The sequence below is a fragment of the Jaculus jaculus genome, chromosome 15, assembly GCF_020740685.1.
Source record: "Jaculus jaculus isolate mJacJac1 chromosome 15, mJacJac1.mat.Y.cur, whole genome shotgun sequence".
In the NCBI taxonomy this organism is placed as follows: Eukaryota; Metazoa; Chordata; class Mammalia; order Rodentia; family Dipodidae; genus Jaculus; species Jaculus jaculus.
This window is the reverse complement of record NC_059116.1, coordinates 48864777-48888917: the sequence shown is the minus strand read 5'-3', so window position 1 is coordinate 48888917 and position 24141 is coordinate 48864777. Positions and strand designations below refer to the sequence as shown.

Here is a 24141-nt window from a genome sequence, read left to right as displayed (position 1 = left end):
AGTGCCATTAGAGCACAAACTAACAAAACTTTAAGAAGACAAACTCTTGAAAAATCGTGGCAATTCTATCAGGATCTCAAGATGAGCAGGAATTTGGAGTGAGGAATGGAGGAAGCAGTATTCTAGGCCAAGAAAAAAGCACAAGAGAGGGCCTAGAAGCAGGAAGGACCCCACTCTGCCTGGAACCAGTAGAAACACAAGATGGTCGAGCAGGACTATCTCTCTGGAGGGAGTAAGAAATGAAGCTATGGCAGCTGAATCCAGATAATACAGACCATGTCCCCAAAGCAGTAGGAGGGTCAATGACAGATTTAAGCAGTGGCACACCACCTCATCATCTTTTCATTTATGCAAAGCACTGCCTGCTCTGTGAAAAAGGAATGATATGGACAGACCAGTAGGAGGTCACCGCTGTCACTTGGGTGGGAAATAAGCAGTCCTGCTGTAGGGCAATAGAAGAATGGTGGGGTAAGTGGGGGAGCCTATGGGCATATCTAGTGAGACTTGGCTGGAAGGAGACAGGGATGAGAGGATGTTTCAAGTGACTCTTGCTCCACTGGTAGAAGAATGTTTAAAGTTGGACTGTTATGAAAGAGTAACAACACAACTCATGAGACATGCTTCTAAGTGGAACATAAAGAAATCAGACTGACATGGCAGGTGACTCACATGGTGCCACAGAGAAGCTTCCAGGCACATAGCTTAGATGCAAGTAAGATGCCCTCTCATGGACATAAAGTGCTTCTAACACACCATATAAAGACTTTTTTTTTTTTTTTTTTTGAGGTAAGGCTGACCTGGAATTTACTATGTTGTCTCAGGGTGGCCTCAAACTCACTGTGATCCTCCTACCTCTGCCTCCCAAGTGCTGGGATTAAAGGTGTGAGCCACCACATCTGGCTCAAAGATTTATTTATTTTTTGATATACAAGGGGAACTAAGAAGTAACACTAAGATCCAAATACCTTTGAAAATATATAAGCTCTACATTTTCTAAAATGGGAAGAGAACATGTAACATTTGCAAGATTCCTGTAGGACCCATGTCTAGAGTAACTCATTGATGTTTCATGTTTCTTACACAATCAATGAAAATTTATCAATCATCTACTATTTTTCTAGGCAGTATACACAGAGTGGTAAACAAGGCACAGGGGCCTTGGATCTTAGCTTATACTGTAGTAGATACAATTCTGAAGTAGAGACAATCACACTTCTCTGACTATAATCCACAGCATGCATACAGTAATATGTATGTTATACTATATTATTTTTGCATTAAAAAATATTGGCTGCCGGGTGTGGTGGCACACACTAATCCCAGCACTTGGGAGGCAGAGGTAGGAGGATCGCCAAAAGTTCAAAGCCACTCTGAGACTACACTTAGCGAATTCCAGGTCAGACTGAGCTAGCATGGGACCCTACCTCAGAAAACAAAAAATAAAATATATATATATTGGCACAACACAAATTTCATAGCTAAGTTGGAAAATAAAGTGCTATCAAAAACAGACATGTAGATCAGTGGAACAGAATAGAGGACCCAGATGTAAGCCCAAGTAGCTATAGCCACCTGATATTCGATAAAAATGCCAAAAATACTCATTGGAGAAGAGACAGCCTCTTCAGCAAATGGTGTTTTGAAAACTGGATAAATATCTGCAGAAGGATGAAAATAGATTCTTCTCTCTCGCCATGCACAAGAATTAAGTCCAAATGGATTAAAGACCTTAACATCAGACCGGAAACTTTGAAACTGCTAGAGGAAAAAGTAGGGGAAACCCTTCAACATATTGGTCTTGGCAAAGACTTTCTGAATACAACCCCAATTGCTCAGGCAATAAAACCACAGATTAACCACTGGGACCTAATGAAATTACAAAGATTTTGCACCGCAAAGGACACAGTGAAAAAAGCAAAGAGGCAACCTACAGAATGGGAAAAAATCTTCGCCAGCTATATATCTGATAGAGGATTAATATCTAGGATATACAAAGAACTCAAAAAGTTAAATAATAAGGAATCAAACAAGCCAATCAAAAAATGGGCTAAGGAGCTAAATAGAGAGTTCTCAAAGGAAGAAATACGAATGGCATATAAGCACCTAAAAAAATGTTCTACGTCACTAGTCATCAGGGAAATGCAGATTAAAACTACATTGAGATTCCATCTCACTCCTGTCAGATTGGCCACCATCATGAAAACAAATGATCATAAATGTTGGCGGGGATGTGGAAAAAAAGGAACCCTTCTGCACTGCTGGTGGGAATGCAATCTGGTCCAGCCATTGTGGAAATCAGTGTGGAGGTTCCTAAAGCAGCTAGAGATTGATCTACCATATGACCCAGCTATAGCGCTCCTAGGCATATATCCAAAGGACTCATCTCATTTCCTTAGAAGTACATGCTCAACCATGTTTATTGCTGCTCAATTTATAATAGCTGGGAAATGGAACCAGCCTAGATGTCCCTCAACAGATGAGTGGATAATGAAGATGTGGTACATTTATACAATGGAGTTCTACTCAGCGGTAAAGAAAAATGAAGTTATGAAATTTGCAGAAAAATGGATGGACCTGGAAAGTATTATACTAAGTCAGGTAACCCAGGCCCAGAAAGCCAAGCGCCACATGTTCTCTCTCATATGTGGATCCTAGCTACAGATGACTGGGCTTCTGCGTGAGAATGAAAATACTTAGTAGCAGAGGCCAGTAAGTTGAAAAGGAGACATAAAGGGTGGAGAAAGGAAGGGAGGAAGATACTTAATAGGTTGATATTGTATATATGTATTTACAATGATTGTAATGGGGAGGTAATATGATGGAGAATGGAATTTCAAACGGGAAAGTGTGGGGGTGGGGAGGGAGGGAATTACCATGGGATATATTTTATAATCATGAAAAATGTTAATAAAAATTAAAAAAAAAAGTGCTAGATTAGTTAACAGCCTATCTCATAAAATCTTAAGTTAAAAGAGTGTTCAGTGAGGGGTTGGAGAGGTGACTTAGTGGTAAAAGCAGCTGCCTGTGAAGCCTGAGGACCCAGATTCAATTCTCCAGGTTCCATGTAAGCCAGATGCACAAGGTGGTGCATGCATTTGGAGTTCATTTGCAATGGCTATAGGCCTTGGCACACCCATTCTCTCTTTTTTTCCCCTTTCTCTTTGTATCAAATAAAATAAAATAAAGAGTGCCAGATGAAAGAATAGCTAAGAAAAGTTTAGGTAAAAACTGAATACCAAGTTGAATTAACATATTTTAAAAATTATGTCATCTTAGCTAGGTGTGGTGGCGCACATCTTTAATCCTAGTACTCAAAAGGCAGAGGTAGGAGGATTACTGTGAGTTTGAGGCCAGCCTGAGAGTACATAGTGAGTTCCAGGTCAGTCTGGGTTACAGTGAGACCCTACCTTGAAAAAAAAGCAAAGGCTGGAGGAATGGCTTAGTAGTGAAGGCATTTGCCTACAAAGCCAAAAGACCCAGGTTCGATTCCCCAGGACCCACGTGAGCCAGATGCACAAGGGGGCACACACGTTTGGAGTTCGTTTGCAGCGGCTGGAGGCCCTGGCGTGCCCATTCTCTCTCTCTCTCTCTACCTTTCTCTAATAAATAAATAAAAATAAAATTATAACAAAAATGTTATTTTAATGAGAAATATTTAAAAAATTAATCCTGAACCCACAAAATGAAATCCCATGTACCTCTAAATGAAAAATGTCACTCTGTTAAAGGTAAAAATAACCTCCACTAGAGACTCTACTGCTAAACATACAACATGCTTGGGCTACGGACACTGAGAAATCAAGCTGGAGCTGAGCTAGAAGCTTCTTCCCCATTGACTAGCTGTCAGAATGCAGCAAAGATCTATGCAGCCCATTGAGGGAGAGTCATCAACCAGCAGTGGACCCTGTAAGCTTTATGGCTGGCCAGCCAGGCCACATATGCCAACTGGTACAAGATGGCAAGTCTGTTACAGAGAAACCTAACTGCTCTCTGATTGGACTGGAGGTCTACTCATGGAAGGGAAATAGGCCTGGTACTAGAAACCTAGTCAAGTGTTTGGGGAGATGGCTCAGTGGTTAAAGGTGCTTGCTTGAAAACCTAATCAAAAGCCTATGGCTAGGGAGGTCATAAGTCCTAGGGAAACTCCCACTGTTGTCCACCTAAATGAATATATTCTTCCCACCAAACTGCCCTCAAAACACTTGTGTTTATGCCCATATATTAATGCTACTCTCACTTTTGGTTACAGAAGCTTCTATTTTCAGATAGCAGTGGCCACTGGGGTGACTCAAACTCATCAAAGTCCTGAGAAGTGACAGTGGAATGTCTAGCACTGTGAGACATCTCTATCACACCCTCCCAGGCTTGGAGACCACTGAAGAAGAGGTGGCAGGAAGAATGTAAGAGCCAAAAGAAGGGGAGGACTGCTTACAATACTGTCTTCCAGATACAAGCAGCCATTTCATCCATGACCTCACAGGGGCTGATGCAACCTATACAAGACCTGCATAATAGGATGGAAAAAAATGTTGAGATCAAAATAGGAGAGACTAGTTGGAAAGAAAAAAGGATTCAATGGAGGGGGGATAGGAAAGAAGGAAAAGGGAGGGTGGGGTAGGGATTATGACCATGGTATATTGTCTGTAGTTTGGAGGTTGTCAATAAAAAGTTTTTTTTTTTAATATTTTTTTAATTTATTTATTTGAGTTGACAGACACAGAGAGAAAGACAGACAGAGAGAGAGAGAGAGAGAGAGAGAGAGAGAGAGAGAGAGAGAGAATGGGCGCGCCAGGGCTTCCAGCCACTGCAAACGAACTCCAGATGCGTGCGCCCCCTTGTGCATCTGGCTAACGTGGGACCTGGGGAACCGAGCCTCAAACCGGGGTCCTTAGGCTTCACAGGCAAGCGCTTAACCACTAAGCCATCTCTCCAGCCCAATAAAAAGTTTTTAAAGAAGAATAATTCCAGGGGCCATTAAAAAAAAACCAAAAAACAAAAATACCATTCATCTTTACACGGTTCTAAGCAGAGTAACAGATGGAGCAGTGTGGAAAATTAGTTTAGATTAAGAATGAAAAAGTTAAAAAATGAAAAAAAGAATTGGGCCCGGTGTGATGGCACGTCTTTAATCCCAGCACTTAGGGAGCAGAGGTAGGACTGCTTTAAGTTCGTGGCCACCCTGAGACCATACAGTGAATTCCAGGTCAGCCTACATCAAAAAACAAAAACAAAACAACAAAAAAGATGTTATCCTTTTAAAATTTTTTTATTTTTTATTTATTTGTTAGAGAGAGAGAAATGGGTGTAGCAGGACCTGCAGCCACTGAAAACAAACCAGACACATTAGCCACCATGTGCATCTGGCTTATGTGGGACCTGACATGGGAGAATCAAACTTGGGTCCTTAGGCTTTGGCAAGCACCTAAACTGTTAAGCCATCTCTCCAGCTCTCTTTAAAATTTCTTAAAATTTATTCATTAGAAAGCCGGGCGTGGTGGCACACACCTTTAATCCCAGCACTGGGGAGGCAGAGGTAGGAGTATCGCCGTGAGTTTGAGGCCACCCTGAAACTACATAGTGACTTCCAGGTCAGCCTGAGCTAGAGTGAGACCCTACCTCGGGGAAAAAAAAAAATCATTCATTAGAGAAAGAGTGGGGAGGGAGAGAGAATGGTCACACTAGGGACTGTGGCCAGGCATGCGTCATCATCTGCATCTGGCTTACATGGGTTCTTGGGAACCGAAAGTGGGTCCTTAGGCTTTGCAGGCTAATGCCTCAAAACTGCTAAGTCATCTCTCTAATCTTCTTTGAATTATTTTATTATTTTTTATTTTTTTGATGCAGTTTCTCCATGCTAGCCCAGGCTGACCTGGAATTCACTATATAGTCTCAGGGTAGCCTTGAACTCTTGATCCTCCTACCTCTGCCACCTAAGTGTTGAGATTCATGCCTTGCCCTCCTTAAAAAAGAATTAAATTTATTTTATTTGAGAGAGGGAGATGGGGTAAAGAGTCAAAGATAGAGAGAATGGGTGTTCCAGGGCCTCTAGCCATTGTAAATTGTAGTGGCATGCGCCATCCTGTGCATCTGACTTAAGTGGGTCCTGGAGAACCAAACCTGGGTCCTTAGGCTTCACAGGCAAGTGCCATAACCACTAAGCCATCTTTCCACCCCCCTCTTTTAATTTTTTAAAAATATTCTTATTTATTTGCAAGCAGAAGGAGGAGAAAGAGAGAACAGGTACACCAGAGCCTCCAGCTGCATACAGCACTGTGCATCTGGCTTTACATGGGTACTGGGGAATTTGTTTATTTGTTTTTTGAGGAATGGTCTCGCTCTAGGCCAGGCTGACCTGGAATTCACTATGTAGTCTAAGGCAGGCCTCGAACTCATAGTGATTCTCCTACTTCTACCTCCCAAGTGCTGGGATTAAAGGTGTGCACCAACACGCTCGAATCTTTTTTTTTTTCTCTAAATGTAGGTTCATTAAAGAGAGGGTTCAAGCCTGACATGGTGTTGTACCCTTGCAATCCCAGTCCTTGAGAAATGGAGGCAAGATGGTCAGGAGTTCCAAGTTATCCTCGGTGAATTCAAGGCCAGCCTGGGCTACAGAGAGTGAGTGAGCTCAACATTTGTAATATATAAACTTTTTTTTTTTCCCCCAACGTAGGGTCTTGCTATAGCCCAGGCTGACCTGGAATTCACTATGTAGTCTCAGGGTGGCCTTGAACTCACAAAGATCCTCCTACCTCTGCCTCCAGAGCACTGGGATTAAAGGTGTGCACCACCATGCTCAGCTATATAACCTTTATAAACTTTTTTTTCAAGTGAGTGCCCTGAACTTGTTTTTTTTTTATCTAAAAATAGTTGATTTGCAAAGAGAGATAGAGGGAAAGAGAGAGAGAGAGAGAGAATGGTTTCACCAGGGTCTCCAGGCAGTACACCACTTTGTGCATCTGGCTTTAAATGGGTACTAGGGAATTGAATCCAGGTCCTTAGGCTTTGAAGCAAGCAAGCACCTTAACTTCTGAGCCATCTCTCCAGTCCTGAATTTTTCTGGGGGGAGGAGGGGTCTCACTCTAGCTCAGGCTGACCTGGAATTCACTATGCAGTCTCGGGCTGGCCTTAAACTACCTCCCAGTTTGGGAACTAAAGGCATTTGCCACCACACCCAGCTGAATTTGTTTTTTGACAGAGTCTCACTATGTTCAGGTTGGCCTCAAACTCCAGATCCTCTTCCCTGTAATTCCTAAGGGTGGGGATTACAGGTACATGCCACCCTGCCCAGCTAGCTACAGGAGATTTTAATGAAGACAAAGTCCCCAAGGGCAAATATTCACAGGATGGATGAGGTTGTCCAGTTCACACAGGGGCTTGTTTCCCACAGTGAGTCTGATGCTTGATAAGAATCAACTATAGAGTTCCCAAGCCTCTTTGTGGCAGTTGTCCTTCTCAGTATCAAAACACAATTACATGTTACTCAAACTAGGAGATTCTGAGATAGTTACTTCTATAAACACACTTTGAATGACTTTAAAAGACTCAAAGACAAGTTAAAAAAAAGTAGCAAATTATGTCAGATAACCACTGTATAAAATTTAGTATTACCAGGGCATGGTGGCTCATGCCTTTAATTCCAGCACTAGGGAAGCAGTTAAGAGGACTGCTGTGAGTTTGAGGCCAGCCTGAGCCTATATAGTGAATTCCACATTAGCCTGGGCTAGAGCAACACCCTAACTCACAAAAAATTAATATTGTCAAAATCTAGATTCTAAGCCGGGCATGGTGGTACATACCTTTAATCCCAGCACTCATGAGGCAAAGGTAGGAGGATCATCATGAGTTTGAATTAACTACATAGTTAATTCCGGGTCAGCCTGGGCCAGAGTAGGACCCCACGTTGAAAAATCAAACAATAAAAATAAAAATAAAAATCTAGATTCTAGACTCAGAACAGCTCTACAAATGTGTAATTTATTTTTTGATTTTAGAGAAACAAAAGTTTTCAAGTATAGATGAAATATAGTATGGCTATACAAAATGATATAAGGGCTGAAGAGACAGCTCAGTTGGTAAAACACTTGCTGCACAAGCATGGGAATCTGAGTTTGACTCCCAGAACACATATGAAATTGTTAGGTGGGCTGGAGAGATGGTGAAGCAGTTAAAGTGCTTGCCTGCGATGCTTAAGGACCCATGTTCTATTCTCCAGATTCCACATAAGCCAGAAGTACAAAGTGAGGCAAGTGCAAGGTTGCATATTTCCACTAGGGTGGTACAAGTGCCTGGAGTGCGATTACAGTGGCTGAGGCCCCGGTGTGCCAATTCTCTTTGTCTCTCTCTCACTCTCCCTAAAATTAAAAAAAAAAAAATGCTGAGCATGGCAGCATGTGCCTATAGTACCAGAGGTGGGGAGGGCGAGACAGATGGACCCTGGAGCTTGCTGACCAGCTAATCTAGGCTACTTTGTGAGCGCCAGGCCAGTTACAGACTGTGTCAAAAACAGGGTGACACCTAAGGTTGTTCTCTGGTCTCCACATGCACACTAACCCTCTCAGGCTCATACAAACATTCATCTATCTAGGTAGCTATGTATCTATCTATCCATAAATACAAACACAATGAAAGTAAAAAGAAACAAATGATGTAGACCTCTAGTTTTTAAAAAACCATGATCAATATCAAATGTATACATGCTTTAAATTATAGTAAAATTTCCAATATACACTTTTTTTTTTTTTTTTTCCGTTTTTTCCAGGCAGGGTCTCATTCTAGCTCAGGCTAAACTGGAATCTACTATGTAGTCTCAGGTGGCCTCAAACTCACAGAGATCCTTCTACCTCTGCCTCCCATGTGCTGAGTGCCAACACACCTGGCTTTGTTTTCCTTTTTTGAGACAGGGTCTCATATAGTCCAGGCTGGTCTTGAACTCACTTAGTAGCTAAGGATGACCTTGAACTCCTGATTCTCCTGCCTCTACCTTGTGAGTGCTCCACCAAGTGAGTGCCATTACGTTTCATTGTACTTGTCTTTTTTTTTTTTTTTTTTTTTTGGTTGTTTGTTTTCAAGGTAGGGTCTCACTTTAGCCCAGGCTGACCTGGAATTCACTCTGCAGTCCCAGGCTGGCCGCAAACTCAATGTGATCCTCCTACCTCTGCCTCCCAAGTGCTGGGATTAAAGGCGAGTGACACCATGTCTGGCTTACACTCATCATTTTTAAGAGTCCTTTCTAATATCTTCTCACTGATTTTTCTGATTATATCAGATAAGAAGAGCCAGCTAATCTCAGGAGATTCAAAGGTATTATAACCAGAATAAAGAGCCAAATTGGGGGCTGAGGAGATGGTTCAGCGGTTAAAGGCACCTACCTGACTGCAAAGTTTACTGGCTCGAGTTCAATTCCCCAGTACCCATGTAAAGACAGATGCACAAGCCAGGAGAGATGGCACATGCCTTTAATCCCAGCACTTGGGAAGCAGAGGTAGGAGGATCACTGTGAGTTCAGGCCATCCTGAGACTACACAGCAAATTCCAGGTCAGCCTGGACTAGAGTGAAAGCCTACCTTGAAAATCAAAAAAAAAAAAAAGATAGCTGCACAAGGGCTGGATGGCTTAGCAGATAAGGCACTTGTCTGCAAAGCTAAAGGACCCAGGTTTGATTTCTCAGAACTCATATAAGCCAGATGCACAAGGTGGCACATGCTTCTGGAGTTCATTAGGAGCAGTTGAATGCCCTGGCACACTCATTCCATTTCTCTCAAATAAATAAAACTAAATTAAAAAAAGACAGATGCACAAAATGTGTCTAGATTCATTTGTAGCACTGTTTTTTTTTCTCTTAATTTCTCTCTCTGTGTCGATATTTAAAATATTTTTTTTAAAAAGAGCCAACTGTTTGGCTTCATCCTATTTTATGGTCCAATTCACAAAGAACAAGCTTGCAAGTCACACACCCTTTTAAACACAACAGCAAGTTCAGCTACTGGGAAATTAATTTAAAGTCACCATATTACTTAATCAGAAGCACCAATAGATATTTCTGGTGTATCACAATGCTGTGGTTTCTAGTGTCCTGCCTGTGCCTTATGTTTTGTCACCTATGTTTTATACAGATGTTTACTCTCTACTTTCTCATTCCCCAAGAGTTTCAAGGAATAGTGCAAGGCACAAAACTCCAGGGTTATCAAGATGCAGGACCATTCTACACGAATGCCTCTAGGACCAAAATGTTTGAAGGTTCGGAAGCACTCTCAAAGATCACACACTCATGACAAGCTGTTCTAACAACTCAACCAGAGTGCTACTCTGAGTGTCTGATGCTCAAGAAGAATTCAGCAGGCATGTCCTTACCTTTTTCTTCTTATCTTTAAATTGCTTGATCAGTGTGAGTACGTGTTCAACAAGAAACATGACATACAAGCCTCCCAGTGCTGTCAGACCTTTCCATGTGGAATCAAAATAGGTGCTTTCTTCTATGTTTTGAGACGACAGGTGACTGAAAAGGGGTCCTCTTTTCATCTCCATCGCTGTTTCTTCATGGCTATGACTGTGGTGGTGACTTGCATGAGACTAAATAAATGCATAATATATAATTTATATTCATTAACTTCACTTTTATCAGAAAACTGGTCCAAGTAAGTAGCGGCAAATTTGAAATTATTCAAACTTAAGCAAATAATGAGATAATTTAGAGTTAAAGAGACATTAAAATGGCTAATGGAGCAGGGCATGGTATCACACTGCCTCAGGAGGCAGAGGTAGGATCACTGTGAGTTCAAAGCCACCCTGAGACTACACAGTAAATTCCAGGTCAGCCTGAGCTAAAGTGAGATCCTACCTTGAAAAACCAAACAAACAAACAAACAAACAAACAACAAAAAAAAAAAAGACGACAATTGGGCAGCTAGCAACCAGGAACTTAGTGTGCATTACATACTAGAATACCCTTAACAGTGGGCCTATTTGGTATATACACATACATTCCCCAGAAACCCTCAAATCTATAGGTAGGGAGTATTCCCAACGTTTGTCATGTCATCATGGCCACAGTTAATGGGGGGACTGTTAGAATTCATAAGCACATAGTATCTACTGGCTTCAGTCTCAATTGCAAGACTCATAGCAGCAGCATCAGACCAGCCTTGTGAGTAGCCTAGTCAGGGGCAGTGATGCGCTCGGCAGGTATCTGAGAATCTGTGCACTACCCCAGCAGCTCTGGTTTGGAGCAGCTACCACTACTGCTGTTAGGGACCTGGTGTGTGGTGCTCACTTGGTGGGATGGAGCTATGTATAGGCCACTTCCAGAAGCAAGCAGATATGCCTAAACATCTGCCATTCAGTAGTTAGGAAGACTGCCACTGAAACAGTTTTCTTTCTGAATACAGCATGAGATTGGCAGTGCTTTAGGAATGGAGTCTTTTTTTTTTTTTTCTCCACTTACCTGAAAATCTCTGAGTAAATTTTCTTCTGTTTTTGTTGGTTTTTCGAGGTAGGGTCTCACTCTAGCCCAGGCTGACCTGGAACTCACTATGTAGTCTCAGGGTGGCCTCGAACTCACGGTGATCCACCTACCTCTGCCTCCCAAGGCTGGGATTAAAGACATGTGCCACCAAGCCTGGCCTGTTTGTCGTTTTTTTGAGGTAGGGTCTCACTCTAGCATAGGCTTACCTGGAATTCATTCTGTATTCTCAGGATGGCCTCAAACTCACAGCAATTCTTCTCCCTCTGCCTCTCCAGTGCTAGGATTAAAGGTATGCACCATCACGCCCGGCTTTTTTTTGGGTGGGGGGCAGGGTTTTGCTCTAGCCCAGACTGACTTGGATTTCACTATGTAGTCTCAGGGTGGCCTCGAATTCATGGCAATCTTATAACCTGTGCATCCTGAGTGCATTTTTGTTGTTGTTGTTGTTTGTTTGTTTTTCAAGGTAGGGTCTCACTCTATTCCAGGCTGAAAAAAAACTACTACCTTTCTTTTTAAAAAATATTAAAAATAGCTTATTTATTTGAGGGGGGGAGGGAGAGAATATGGGCACACCAGGGCCTCTAGCCATTGCAAATGAACTCCAAACACATGTACCACCTTGTACATCTGGCTTTATGTGGCTACTGGGAAATCAAACCTGGGTCCTTTGGCTTTGCTGCCCTGGAATTTGCTACATAGTCTCAGCGTCACCAATTTTCTTCTTTTTGTCAATAACTTAGGGCCTTGTACCTGACAGGGAAGAATTGCACCACTGAGTCACATCCTCTGCCCTCCAAGGGGAACTTTAAAAATGGACCTCCAAATATTGCCTATCTGTGACTTATCTCACTTAATGGAAATGGAAATTTACTTTATCAAACTTATTTTAAGATTTCATTTATGCCTTGAAGTCTGAATTTCTACATGCAAAAATTCATCTTTGAAGAAACTATGTTTCTTGGGTGCATAGTCACAAAGTTTACATATGTAGCAATTACATAAATTACCCAAGCAAATGATTCCTGCTATGCAGCCTGCTACTGTTTAAGTAGCTGAGCAGAATTGTCTCTTTCTCACTCTTGTTTTGATTTTTTCAAGGTAGAGTCTTATTGTAGCCCAAGCTGAACTGGCATTCACTCTGTAGTCACAGGTTAGCCTTAAACTTACAGCAATACTCCTACTTTTACCTCCCAAGTGCTGGGATTAAAGGCATGTGCCTCCATGCCCAACTTAGAATTGTCTCTTTTTATTAAGTGAGCTCAAAAAGTTTAATCAGTGGGGACTGGGAGACAGCTCAGTGGTTAAAGTGACTTGCTTGCAAAGCCTGCAGGTCTAGTTTGAGTCTCCAGCACCCACGTAAAGTCAGATGCATCAATGGTACAGGCATCTGGAATTCAAATGCAATGGCAAGAGGCCCTTGGCATGCTCATATTTCTCCCAATCTCTCTTCAACATCTCTGCTCATAGATAAATAAATAAGTAAATTAAAAAAAATTTAATTAGCCAGGTGTGGTGGTGCACATCTTTAATCTCAGTGCTAAGGAGACAGAGGTTGGAGGATTGCCATGAGTTCAAGGCCACCCTAAGACTATATAGTGAGTTCTAGGTCAGCCTGGGCTATAGCAAGAACCTACCTTGAAAAGCCAATAAGTAAATAAATAAATAAAAGTTTAATTAGGGCTAAGAGATGGCTCAGCAGTTAAGGAACTTGCCTGTAAAGCCTAATAATAGGAATTTGAGTGCCCAGTACCCACATGGGCTAGATGTGCAGGGTGGTACAATATTCAGTGCCTGGAGGGAATGGTGCACCCATTCTCTCTCCTTGCAAATAAATAAATTATATATATATGTATTTTTTTTTCTTGTTTTTTCAAGGTAGGATCTCACTCTAGCTCAGGATAACCTGGAAATCACTCTGTAGTCTTAGAGTATCCGCGAACTCATGGCGATCCTCCTATCTCTTCCTCCCGAGTGCTGGGATTAAAGGTGTGTGCCACCATACCCGGCTTAAATAACATATTTTTTAAGTTTAATTAGTCTGTAGTTTGTAAAGTCCCCTATATAAGTTTGTAAAGTCCCCTATATACAATTCAACCAACCAACCAACAATATTAACATGTACTGAGATCTAGCACAGAAATGCAGCTTTCACCATACATGTCAATTTAAAAATATTCCTAACCCTTCTTATTCATACTGACACAAAGAGTTCTTGCACAAACCAAACATGTCTTTTCCATGTTCAACGATAAAACATGCAGCAGGGTGAGTGACATACTTACGTGCGGGAGAAGATGCAGTAAAGCATCACCACTCAGAGTTCCGACAGCCAAGGCCACAAGGAAACTTAGGAGAAATTTGAAAAACACCCGATTCATGAGTGGCACCAGGATAACGCCCAGCAAAGACAGGAAGCTGATGATGGAAATGGCTATGAAGCCACCTACCCAGGCTGGTAAACAAAACAGAATAAAGGGGAATCATTAACTTATAGATTTTGAGGCAGTTGGACAGTGGCAGAGAACAGCTGTAAAAGCAAAGAAACTAACACCCTGCAATTGGGACGATGGCAGTTATACAATAGCCGCGGACCCATTGCTGGCTCTGGTGAACAACCTCACAGGTAAAGGAGAAACTTTCAGGTAAACCTAGTGGAAAGTTCTTTAACTGGGCTTAAGGATGGGGGGGAAAGAAGTTATCAAGAATGAACACTAGTTGCTTAGGATCCAAACTGAGCTTTGAATGATTCTCAGAATAGCCAAGTTATAACACAGAAGGAAACTAGAAACTCAATTAATTTCCTCAGTAAAAACAAAGCAATTATTTCTTCCTCATAACATTTTCATTCTCCTCATGCTCTGCATATATACACACCTTAACCTTGAACTCACACTCCTCTTGCTTCAGCTTCTCCAGTGCTGAATGTATGCCACCACACGAGACTTCCTTAAGGAGACGAGGACTGGAGAGATGGCTCAGCAGTTAAGGCGGTTGCCTGCAATGCCTAAGGACCTGGGTTCAATTCCCTAGTACCCACATAAAGCCAGATGCACAGAGGTTCATGCATCTGAAATTCATTTGCAGTGGCTGGAGGCCCTAGTGATAGTGAGACCATTCTCTCTTTGCCTCTTTTCTATTTCTTTCTGCTTGCAAATAAATAAATAAAATATTTAACAAAAGAAAAAATAAGGAGGTGAACACACTTGCTTTGTTTGTATCAGGGCACAGAACTAAGGGGATATGTCTAAAGTATGTTGAAATACACCATCTCAATGCAGATATAAGAAGAGGCACAAGTTAAACATGCATGCTGGAAATGTTTTTACAAAGAAAAAGGCCTTTCTACCTATTTGTAAAGAATAGGTCTTTGGAGGGATTTCAGCCTTCTTTTCACTCGTTGTATGAATCAGACAGGATCGAGCATCAATTTGATTGATGATGGCAGGGCAGAGGTAATTGAACTCAGTTGCGTTCAGCAAAACCTGGATGCCTATGCCATGAGATGTGAGCAGCTTGGTCGCGTTGAAACACTGAAGGAAACAAGGCAGTAAAAATCACAGACAGAAATTCCCACCAGAGCACCCAAATGCAGTCTGATGACACACCCCCTCCTTCCCATTAAAGCTACTTCTTTGCTGAAGTTAAAATCAACTTTAGCTTGCAGTACTTTAAAACTTGCCTCTAGCAATGTGGAGCTACCATATCACCATGGTGGTATGTCACCCTCCTCTGGGTACATCAGTAGTCATCTAGGGAGAAAGCCTCAAGTGGAACAAGCTTGGGGATAAATGCAGATTCACAAGCCTATTAACTCATTGTATAAAGCTATTAAGGAAATGAGCTTTAATTTCAAAACAGGGTTCATTAGCAATTGAGAAATATGTTTTAGTACCAACACTAGCCTACTTGGCCTGAACAAGCCCAAGACATGTTGCTCTTCAAGCAATGACCCTACTTGCAAAAACTTAGCTTGGTTCTGTCTACATAGCTGCCAGAATGATGCTTGCAGTATGAGAATAGTAAATTATACTGATGGCACTTGCAAAGGGCAATGCTGCTTAAGAAAACAAACCTGTCCTGGCAGGCAAACGTATTCCATAACTTAAAGGGATGACAAGCTTAGTTTGAAGAGAAACTCCTCTATACAATTTAACCCCCACCCCGAAAGAAAAGCACCACACTGACAGTAGTATCTCTTTCCTATCTTCTATAAAGATATCTCAAACTCTCAATTCTTCACCAACCACACTCAGAACAACTTCATCACTAGTGTTGCTATGGCTACAACCATTCCTAAGATTTTTCCAAGTTTAGGAGCCATATACTGGCTTGAGTGGAGTATTTCAATTTTGGTTCTTTTTGTTTTGTTTTGTTTTTGCGTGTGACATCCACCAGCCGAATTACACAGAGTCTGGAAATATGTTCTAGAAAAGCCACATGGGCTCAGAATGTCACTGCCCAGGCTTTTCACTTGTCCAACTGTGACTTCTGATAGCTGCTTCCATTTCAACCACTCCACAAGCACTGTACCATCCTTCTGCCAAGGAACAGCACAGTACCACTCTTCCAGGTCCATGCCTCCATTTTCCACTTACATTCATCACACTCACCTTCAAATACTGTCTCCAAAATAGACTTAATATCTTTCTATAGACATTTTTATATTCTTTTCTTTTCTTTTCTTTTTTTGAGGCAGGGTCTCTCTCTAGCCCAGGCTGACCTGGAATTCACTATGTATTCTCAGGCTGGCCTTAAACTCGCAGCAATCCCCTTACCTCTGCTTTCAAGGTAGGGCTTCACTCTAGTCCAGGCTGACCTATGTAGCCTATGCTGGACTTGTCCTCACAGTGATCTTCCTACCTCAGCTTCCAGTGCGCCACCACAGATATTTTGTAGAGATATCTTATTTTCTATATCTATATTTTTCTCAACAAAGAACTAGTCTTCAAATTGTCAGGAAAGTGCACAGACTGCACACACTGAGTTGAATGTCTTGCTGAAAAGGTAGAAAAATTCCTCTTTTCAACTCCTTACATCTCTATTCATAGATGCAGTAGCCAGGAGAGGACACGTGGCACACTAAGGAAGGCACAGCATTTATCTTACCTCCTGAGCATTGTCATTCGTGTTTCTAGAGTACATAAAGCTCTCTCTGGGCTCAATCACAGATGCATTGTTCTTCCTACCAGCCAGGCGGCCCAGCCGGGCCCTTCGGCTCTTCTCTGTGATACCAGGTGGGGTGGAACTGTTTATATCTTTGGGAAGCCTGCCAGGTTTTGGAGTCTCTATCATCTCTAGAAAGTGAGTTCCTTCTGAGACAGCATTATATACAGTTGAGGTCACTTCACTGACACCCTCCTTGATGTTCCTTCTTCCATCCACACGCTCTGGTCGGTTGGATCCTTTACCTTGGCTGTTTCTAGGATCTTTACCTGCATTGCCAGAGTCATGATCTGGACAAAGAGCTTTCCGATTATTTTTACCCCTATTATTTTTGCCCCGGTTATTTTTACCAGAAGCAGCATGATTGCGATGAGAGTGATGCTCGTGGTCAGAGTGATGCTCGTGGTCAGAATGATGCTCATGATCATGGTGTATGTGGACTCTTTTAATCTTATCTATGCCTATATTCTGAAGCAATTTTTTGAACCCTTCAACTGATAAAGAATCATTCTCTCCATAGCGGTAGAAAAGCTGTTGTAGATGACGTCGCTGTGTGGTAACTGCCAAGTCAACATTAATGCCAGATTCCCAATTTAGATTAATTTTCTCAGTTGTCTGGGAGAAAGCGGCTGCTGATTCTAGTTCATGAAGTGGTTGTGTGACCCAAAGGGCAAAGGTCAGGATCAAGATTACAGAAAAATTTCTAGCCATGGTGCCTTCCTAGAAAAGATAGGAAAAAAAATTCTTAACCTCAGTTCTGTAACAATGAGAGCTAAGAATCTTCATGTTACATGTCTCATTAAACAATCAGGATTCACTTAGCATCATTTGGTGTGACCAGTGTGCAGCACTGGGGTTCTAGGGCCTCCCCTTGCATTGCTAAAACATCTGAAGCAAATTTTAACAGCCAACTGTTACAAGACAATATTAGCACTGTAAAAGCAACAGTAATTCAAAGACAGGAGAGATCTATGTGCCCACAGACACACTGGAAACTTCTTACTGTATTGAGAACACTGACTAAAACACAGAACAAGGTTAACCACCACCATGGTCAGCCCTTCATAAAAGAATCCTTTACTTTAATAATCTCAGAATTCACAATGCAATTTGACACAAATCCATTAAAGGCTCCTATCCCCTGCCCTATTCCAAGTATTCAATTTTACTAGTTTTTGTCAGTGCGAATCATGTTTTCTATCCATAGTAAAAAAAAATGAAATACGAAACTGAGATCTCCCCACTCCCACTCAAGAACATGTTTTCATGTCAGTACATACAAATTTCCTGATTTTTTTGAATGACTGAGTAGCAATAGTTCTCTAAGCAAAGTAAATGAAACGTCAAGAAAGCTCACTGTATTGTTCTCCCTCTAGCCCAAGCTGACCTGTAATTCATTATGTAGTCTCAGGGTGGCCTGGAACTCATAATGTGAACCTCCAGAGTCCTGGGATTAAAGGCATATACCACCACACCCAGCTGTATTATGTTGCTGCCAATCAGGGAAAACTTTATGATAAACTTTTCTTTTTAAAGTATTTTATTTATTTATTTATAAGCAGAGAGATATAGAGATAAGAGAATATGAGAACAGGTGCAGCCATGGCCTCCAGTCACTGCAAACAAACTTTTTTAATTGACAGCTTCCATAATTATAGACAATAAGCCATGATAATTCCCTTCCCTCCCCCACTTTCCCCTTCCCAAATCTACTCTCCATCATATTACTTTCCTCCTCAATTAGTCTCTTTTATTTTAATGGCATCACCTTTTCCTCCTATTATAAGGGTCTTGTGTAGATAGTACCAGGCACTGAGAGGCCATTTTGTGTCTGGAAGAGTGTATTTTAAGTAGTCCTACCCTTCCTTTGGCTCTTACATTCTTTCCACCACCTCTTCAGACAGAAGCCACTTTTTGTGCATCTGGCTTTACATGGGTACAGGGGAATCAAACCCCTGGTCATTAGGCTTTACCTGCAAGTGTCTTAATCGCTGCGCCATTTCTCCATCCCATGATAGTTTTATTTTATTTTATTTTTTTGAGAGTGACAGAGAAAGAGAGAAAGAGGCAGATAGACAGAGAATGGGCGCGCCAGGGCTAAGCCACTGCAAACGAACTCCAGACGCGTGCGCCCCCTTGTGCATCTGGCTAACGTGGGACCTGGGGAATTGAGCCTTGAACCGGGGTCCTTAGGCTTCACAGGCAAGCGCTTAACTGCTAAGCCATCTCTCCAGTCCATGATAGTTTTCTTTAACACTCACACAATGATAGGTGAACCAAGAGGACTGAGTGAACAAGGTGGGGCTTAAAAACTGAATTCAGCTGTGTGTGGTGGCACAAGTCTTTAATTCCAGCACTCAGGAGGACTGCACCATAAGTTTGAGGCCACCCTGAAACTACATAGCGAATTCCAGGTCAGCCTCAGCTAAAGAAAGCCCCAAAAGAAAAACAAAACACAAAACAAAACCTACAAACTCAAAACCAAACTAGACTTCAGAGAGATGTGCAGTACCAATGGTAAGTGTCTGATGAATGATAGCTGAACCCACATCTCCAGCAAAAGATACAGAGAGGCCGTCCACTGGATGGTATAAGGGGGCAAAACCATACCACTTTTTCAAAGCTGTTCCTTTGGACAGGCTTTCACATTCATGACTTCATCTGAAAAGCCAATAATAGCTATCTACACCAACGAATGTTCAGTGGAGGTGCTCATTAAACTCCTGTGTTGCCCAAGTGCTGATTATCATACTGGGAGCAGTGGTAAATGGAGGCATATAAAACTAATATAGGATGGAATCCAGGAAACAATCTTCAGGGCCTCAAGTTTCCAGAACTCACGTAACAGGCCAAAGAGAAGCATTAAGAAATCAATCCCAGGAGAAAGGTGAGTCATGGGGTGGGTGGGGACAGGCAGCCGCAGGTAGCAGGGCCTACATCCAGAAGAGGATGCTGAGCGCTGTCCGCGGGTCTCCCAGGCAAGCAAAGCCCGAGAGGCCTTAAAGAAAGGGGCGGCGGAGCAAACAGAGAAGAGCGTACAAAGCTTTGTCTTTAAGGGCCTTCTACACTGAAACACACCCGAACCTTCTTTGAATATGGGACGAAAAGTTCAGATCATATCATAAAGTCCTCCATTTGGTTCCCCAAGCCCATCTGGGGATCCCAAGCTGGAAAGACCAGCTTTCAGGGATAGTGGGCGCCCTTGGCAGAGGGTTCCCACGACATCCCTCGTCTATATCTTCCTGCCTGCACAACTCCAGGGCGCCTTCTCTGCCGACCACCGCCCCTCGGGGCTTCCTTCCAGCCGTTCCACTCGCGGACGTGGGGGGGGGGGACTCACCTCTCCGCGGCCCCGTGCGCAGGTTCGGTTCCCCGCGGACGGTCTCGAGGGCTAAGAACGGGCCCGGGCGCGTCTCCCACCCACCCCCCTCGAGACTTTACTGGACGTGGAGAAGCGGCGGTCCCATGGGCCCAGCCGCCCCTCGGCCCCGGGCGACCGCGGGAGAGACACCGAGAAGCCGCGCCTCCCCGGAGCAGGACAATCCGTAATGAGCCGCCGCGCGCTTCGCGAAGTCGGGACCGCCGCCTCCCGCGGCCAGCACTGCGGCGCACGCGCAGTGCGGCCCCAGAACGGGGTCGGCGGAGACAGATCCGCTTTTCCTAGTGTTCGCAGACGCCGCGTGCTCGGCCCGAGAGGATGGGAGCAGTCCTCTGGGGCCCGGCGCTGCTCTGGGACCCGAGGCTCGTCCGCCCGGAGCTCGGGGCTAGCAGGGTCCGCCAAGCTGGTGGGAAGCCCGGGCCTGCCCAGCAGCGCTCACTCCTGCCCCGCGGCTCCGCGCTGCAAGTACTCCAGACAGCGGGGCGGGGCGGGGAGGGGCGGGGCTCCAGGGGCGGGGCCTGAGGCGCGGAGTAGCTGTCGCCCCGCCTCCGGGCCCCTTGGAAATGCGGACCGGCTGACACCAAAGAGGCCGCGGCGGGAGTGGTTCCGTTGCTGGCCGGAAGTGAGCGCCTGGGTTCCCGCTGACTAGCAGGCATCATGGTGGCGTCGGTGCTAGAGGTTTCTCACGTATTTTGCTGCCCGAACCGGGTTCGGGGAGCCATAAGCTGGAGCCGCGGTCCGGGAGGACTCCTGGCCTTTGGCACGTCGTGCTCCGTGGTTCTCTATGACCCTCAGGTATGTAGGATCGGTGCTCGTCCGGTCTTCTGTCTTTCCCCGCCCGACCTGTTGGGCGCGCTCGGGGCGGGCCCGCCTTGGAGGCCGCGCGGTTGAGGGATCTAGGTGCAGAGTCTCCCGTGGGTTCACTGGACTCGCGTCAACCAGGGTCACTGCGGCCGGTGTGCTGACCGTGGGCCGTGAGCCCTGCACCTAAACCTCTGAACCTGTCCTCCCCAACTGTACTTCTCTTAAAGAATCAGTCTTTTTTAAAAATGAAATTTAGGTATGAGTTAAAACCATCCCACAAGTTTCATCTCAATTCTGACTTTCCCTTAGTGTTAATGAACTTGTAAAGAAGTATTATGGATGTTTTAGAGACAGGGCATTCCTATTTAAAGAACGAGCCGTGGGATGGGGGAGTCATAGGGTATGGAAATCTTGAGCAATGGTTATAATCACGAATTAACCATCTTTGAATTTCAGCCAGTTGATTATTTGGCTATTTCCCTTTTGAGAAGTTCCTACCGAACTTCGTGAGTGATTTTTGCATGCTTTCCCCTGATTAATTTATGATGGTTAGTGTTATATCTCAGTGGGTGCTTCAGTGGAAAAGTTGGAATGCAGTGCAGATGGCCACAGTCTTTCTTGTAGTGCCCACTTAGTTAAAATTTCATATTCCACTTTCTGAATAGGCCCCTTTAGGTTCCTTTGCATATTCAAAATTCTACATGAAAAACTTGAACTTACTTTTCGTTTATTTTTTGAAAGTATGTGATGTACATGTATGTGCACATGCATGTGGAGCCAGAGTTCAATGTTGTATGTTTGATTCAATTGTTCACCTTACTTTTTCTCCTTTAGTTTTGCAAATATGGGCATGCCAGGGCCTCTAGCTGCAGCAAACTAACTCCAGATGCATGCACCACTTGTGCATCTGACTTATGTAGGTCCTGAGAAGACGAACCTGGGTCCTTTGGCTTTGTAGGCAAGTGTCTTCACCACTAAGCCAACTCTTCAGCCCCACCTTATCATTTTTTTAAGTATATTTATAACTGGGTGAGGTGGCCCTCGCCTTTAATCCCAGCATTTGGGAGGCAGAGATAGTAGGATTGCCATGAGTTTGAGGCCTTCCTAAGGCCACATAGTGAATTTGATGTCAGCCTGGGATACAGTGAGACCCTATCTTTAAAAAAAAAAAGTATATTTATTTGAGACAGAGAGAGAAAGAGGGAGTAATAAGTGTGCCAGTTCCAAACATATGTACCACTTTGTGCATTTGGCTTTACATGTGTACTGGAGAATTGAACTTGGGCCATCAGGCTTTGCACGCAAGTGCTTTTAGCCACTGGGCCATCTCCAGGCAGTTTGCAATTTTTATTATTTTTAAAAATAATTTTTATTTATTTATTTATTTGACAGAGAGAAAGAGGGAGAGAGAGAGAGAATGGGCGTGCCAGCGCTCTAGCCACTGCAAACAAACTCCAGATGTGTGCGCCCCCTTGTGCATCTGGCTTACATGGCTCCTGGGGAATAGAAACTGGGACCTTTGGCACACAAATGTCTTAACTGCTAAGTCATCCCTCCAGCCCCACAATACTATTTTTTAAATGTTTCACGTATTTATTTGAGAGAGAGAGAAATAGAACTGGTGCACCAGGGCCTATAGCCACTGCAAGTGAACTCCAGACAGGTGCCACCTTGTGCATTTGGGTTACATAGGTGCCTGGGTCCTTAGGTTTCGCAAGCAAGCACCTTAACTGTTAAGTCATCTCTCCAGCCCAGTTCATCTTATTTTTGAGACAGGTTCTGTCACTGAGCTCATTGTTTCAGCTAGCAAGCAAGTGGGGGAAAATCTTTTGGTTCTGTCTAGCCAGTGATGGGATTTCAGGGGCACCCAATGTTTATCCCAACTCAGGTCTTCATGTTTTCTTGACAAGCACTTTACTCACTGAGTAATCTGGTTAGCTGGACTTTTCCTTATCTTGATCTTGCTTCTCCTAGTGTTTATTTCTTGTTAAGTGTCATATATTCTTTTAAAAATATTTTATTTTTATTTTGTTTATTTGAGAGAGAGAAGCAGAGGGAGGGTGAGAGAGACACAGAGATAGAATGGGCACACTAGGGCGTCCAGCTCCTGCAAACGAACTCCAAACACATGTGCCACCTTGTGCGTCTGGCTTATGTGGGTCCTGGGGAATTGAAGCTGGGTCCTTTGGCTTTGCAGACAAACACCACAATGGCTAAGCCAATCCCTGGCCCCCAGTTGTCATGTATTCTTGAATAGCAAGAGGAAGAACATCAACCCAAGGATAAACTGTACAGTGATTGCTAGTCACCCAGTCTATAGAAGTCCATGGTTGTGCAGCAGATTGATGGATTTGTTCCCATGTTTCTGTCTTTTGGAGGGAACAGGTCTCACTTTGTAGCTGAGGCTGCTCTTGAATTCACTTTGTAGTCCAGGCTGCTCTGTGGCATTCATTATCCTCCTGCCTTGGCCTCCAAAGTGCTGGGATTACAGGCTTGAGCCACCATGTCTAGCAACATGATAGCCATGTTAGGGGATTTTAAATATAAAAAATGCAGTAGATTGAGCCTAAGAAATACTTGGTTTTGTCAAATATTTGCTGGTTGGGGCATTTAATTAAATATAGGAATAAAAGTATGTGAAATGCTAACATAGTTTTGAGAATGATGTTGATTCATCATAGCATGGGACAGTGGTAGCTGCGTTGTAATTATGCAAAGATAATGTGTAGTTACACCTTCCCATTGAGGAGTTCCCAGTCTAGTGAAAGGACAAGGCAGTGCATTAAATTGTTTGCCAACTTCAGAGAGCCCATGTATGAAATTTATTAGCTTATGCACATTTGCCTCTATGTGTTTCTTTTTCCCAGCCCATGGGAGTTCTGGTTGGCTTATAAACAGACATGAAGACAGTGCTGTTGACATCCCATAGAGAAAAGGCTAAAAGAAGTCACATGATTAAAATCGCCTAGCTGTGGGTGAAGTAAGGATGCTCATGTGGGGAGGCTTGGTAAACGCAGCAGACAGAGGTCTGTGGAGGGTGGTGGTAGGCCTTGCAGGGTTCTGATTGGTAAGACTTTAGTAGTTAGAGCTTCATGACCTTCACCACTGGGACTGAAAAACCTACTGCCTGACCAGCCATGGCATGGAAAGTGAGCCATGAATTTGTATACATGAATTAGAGTCCTCTGTTGAATTATTTATTTTTTAAATAAAATCCTCAAATTGCTGGGTATGGTGGCCCACGCCCTTTAATCCTACCACTTGGGAGGCAGGTGTAGGAGGATCACCAAGTTCAAGGCTATCCTGGGACTACAGAGAGAGTTCCAGATCATCC

At 43.5% G+C, this 24141-nt stretch overlaps 2 protein-coding genes across 3 annotated transcripts in view; one reads left to right on the top strand and one right to left on the bottom strand.

Annotated features, from left to right (window-relative positions):
* The window catches only part of Slc39a6 (solute carrier family 39 member 6), a 42444-nt gene extending 22001 nt beyond the window's left edge, over positions 1-20443 (bottom strand). The window contains exons 1-5 of the mRNA XM_004666779.3: positions 19965-20443; positions 16568-17344; positions 14808-14991; positions 13744-13913; positions 10351-10569 (exon numbers count right to left, since the gene is read on the bottom strand). Coding sequence (XP_004666836.1) covers positions 10351-10569; positions 13744-13913; positions 14808-14991; positions 16568-17335 — 1341 coding nt within the window. The 5' untranslated portion in view covers positions 17336-17344; positions 19965-20443. The remainder of the gene's footprint in view (positions 1-10350; positions 10570-13743; positions 13914-14807; positions 14992-16567; positions 17345-19964) is intronic.
* Positions 20444-20638: 195 nt separating this feature from the next.
* Elp2 (elongator acetyltransferase complex subunit 2) overlaps positions 20639-24141 on the top strand; it is a 77476-nt gene continuing 73973 nt past the window's right edge. For both annotated transcript variants that reach the window (XM_045135255.1, XM_004666780.2), the window contains exon 1: positions 20639-20798. In XM_045135255.1, the coding sequence (XP_044991190.1) occupies positions 20661-20798 (138 nt within the window). In that variant the 5' untranslated portion in view covers positions 20639-20660. The remainder of the gene's footprint in view (positions 20799-24141) is intronic.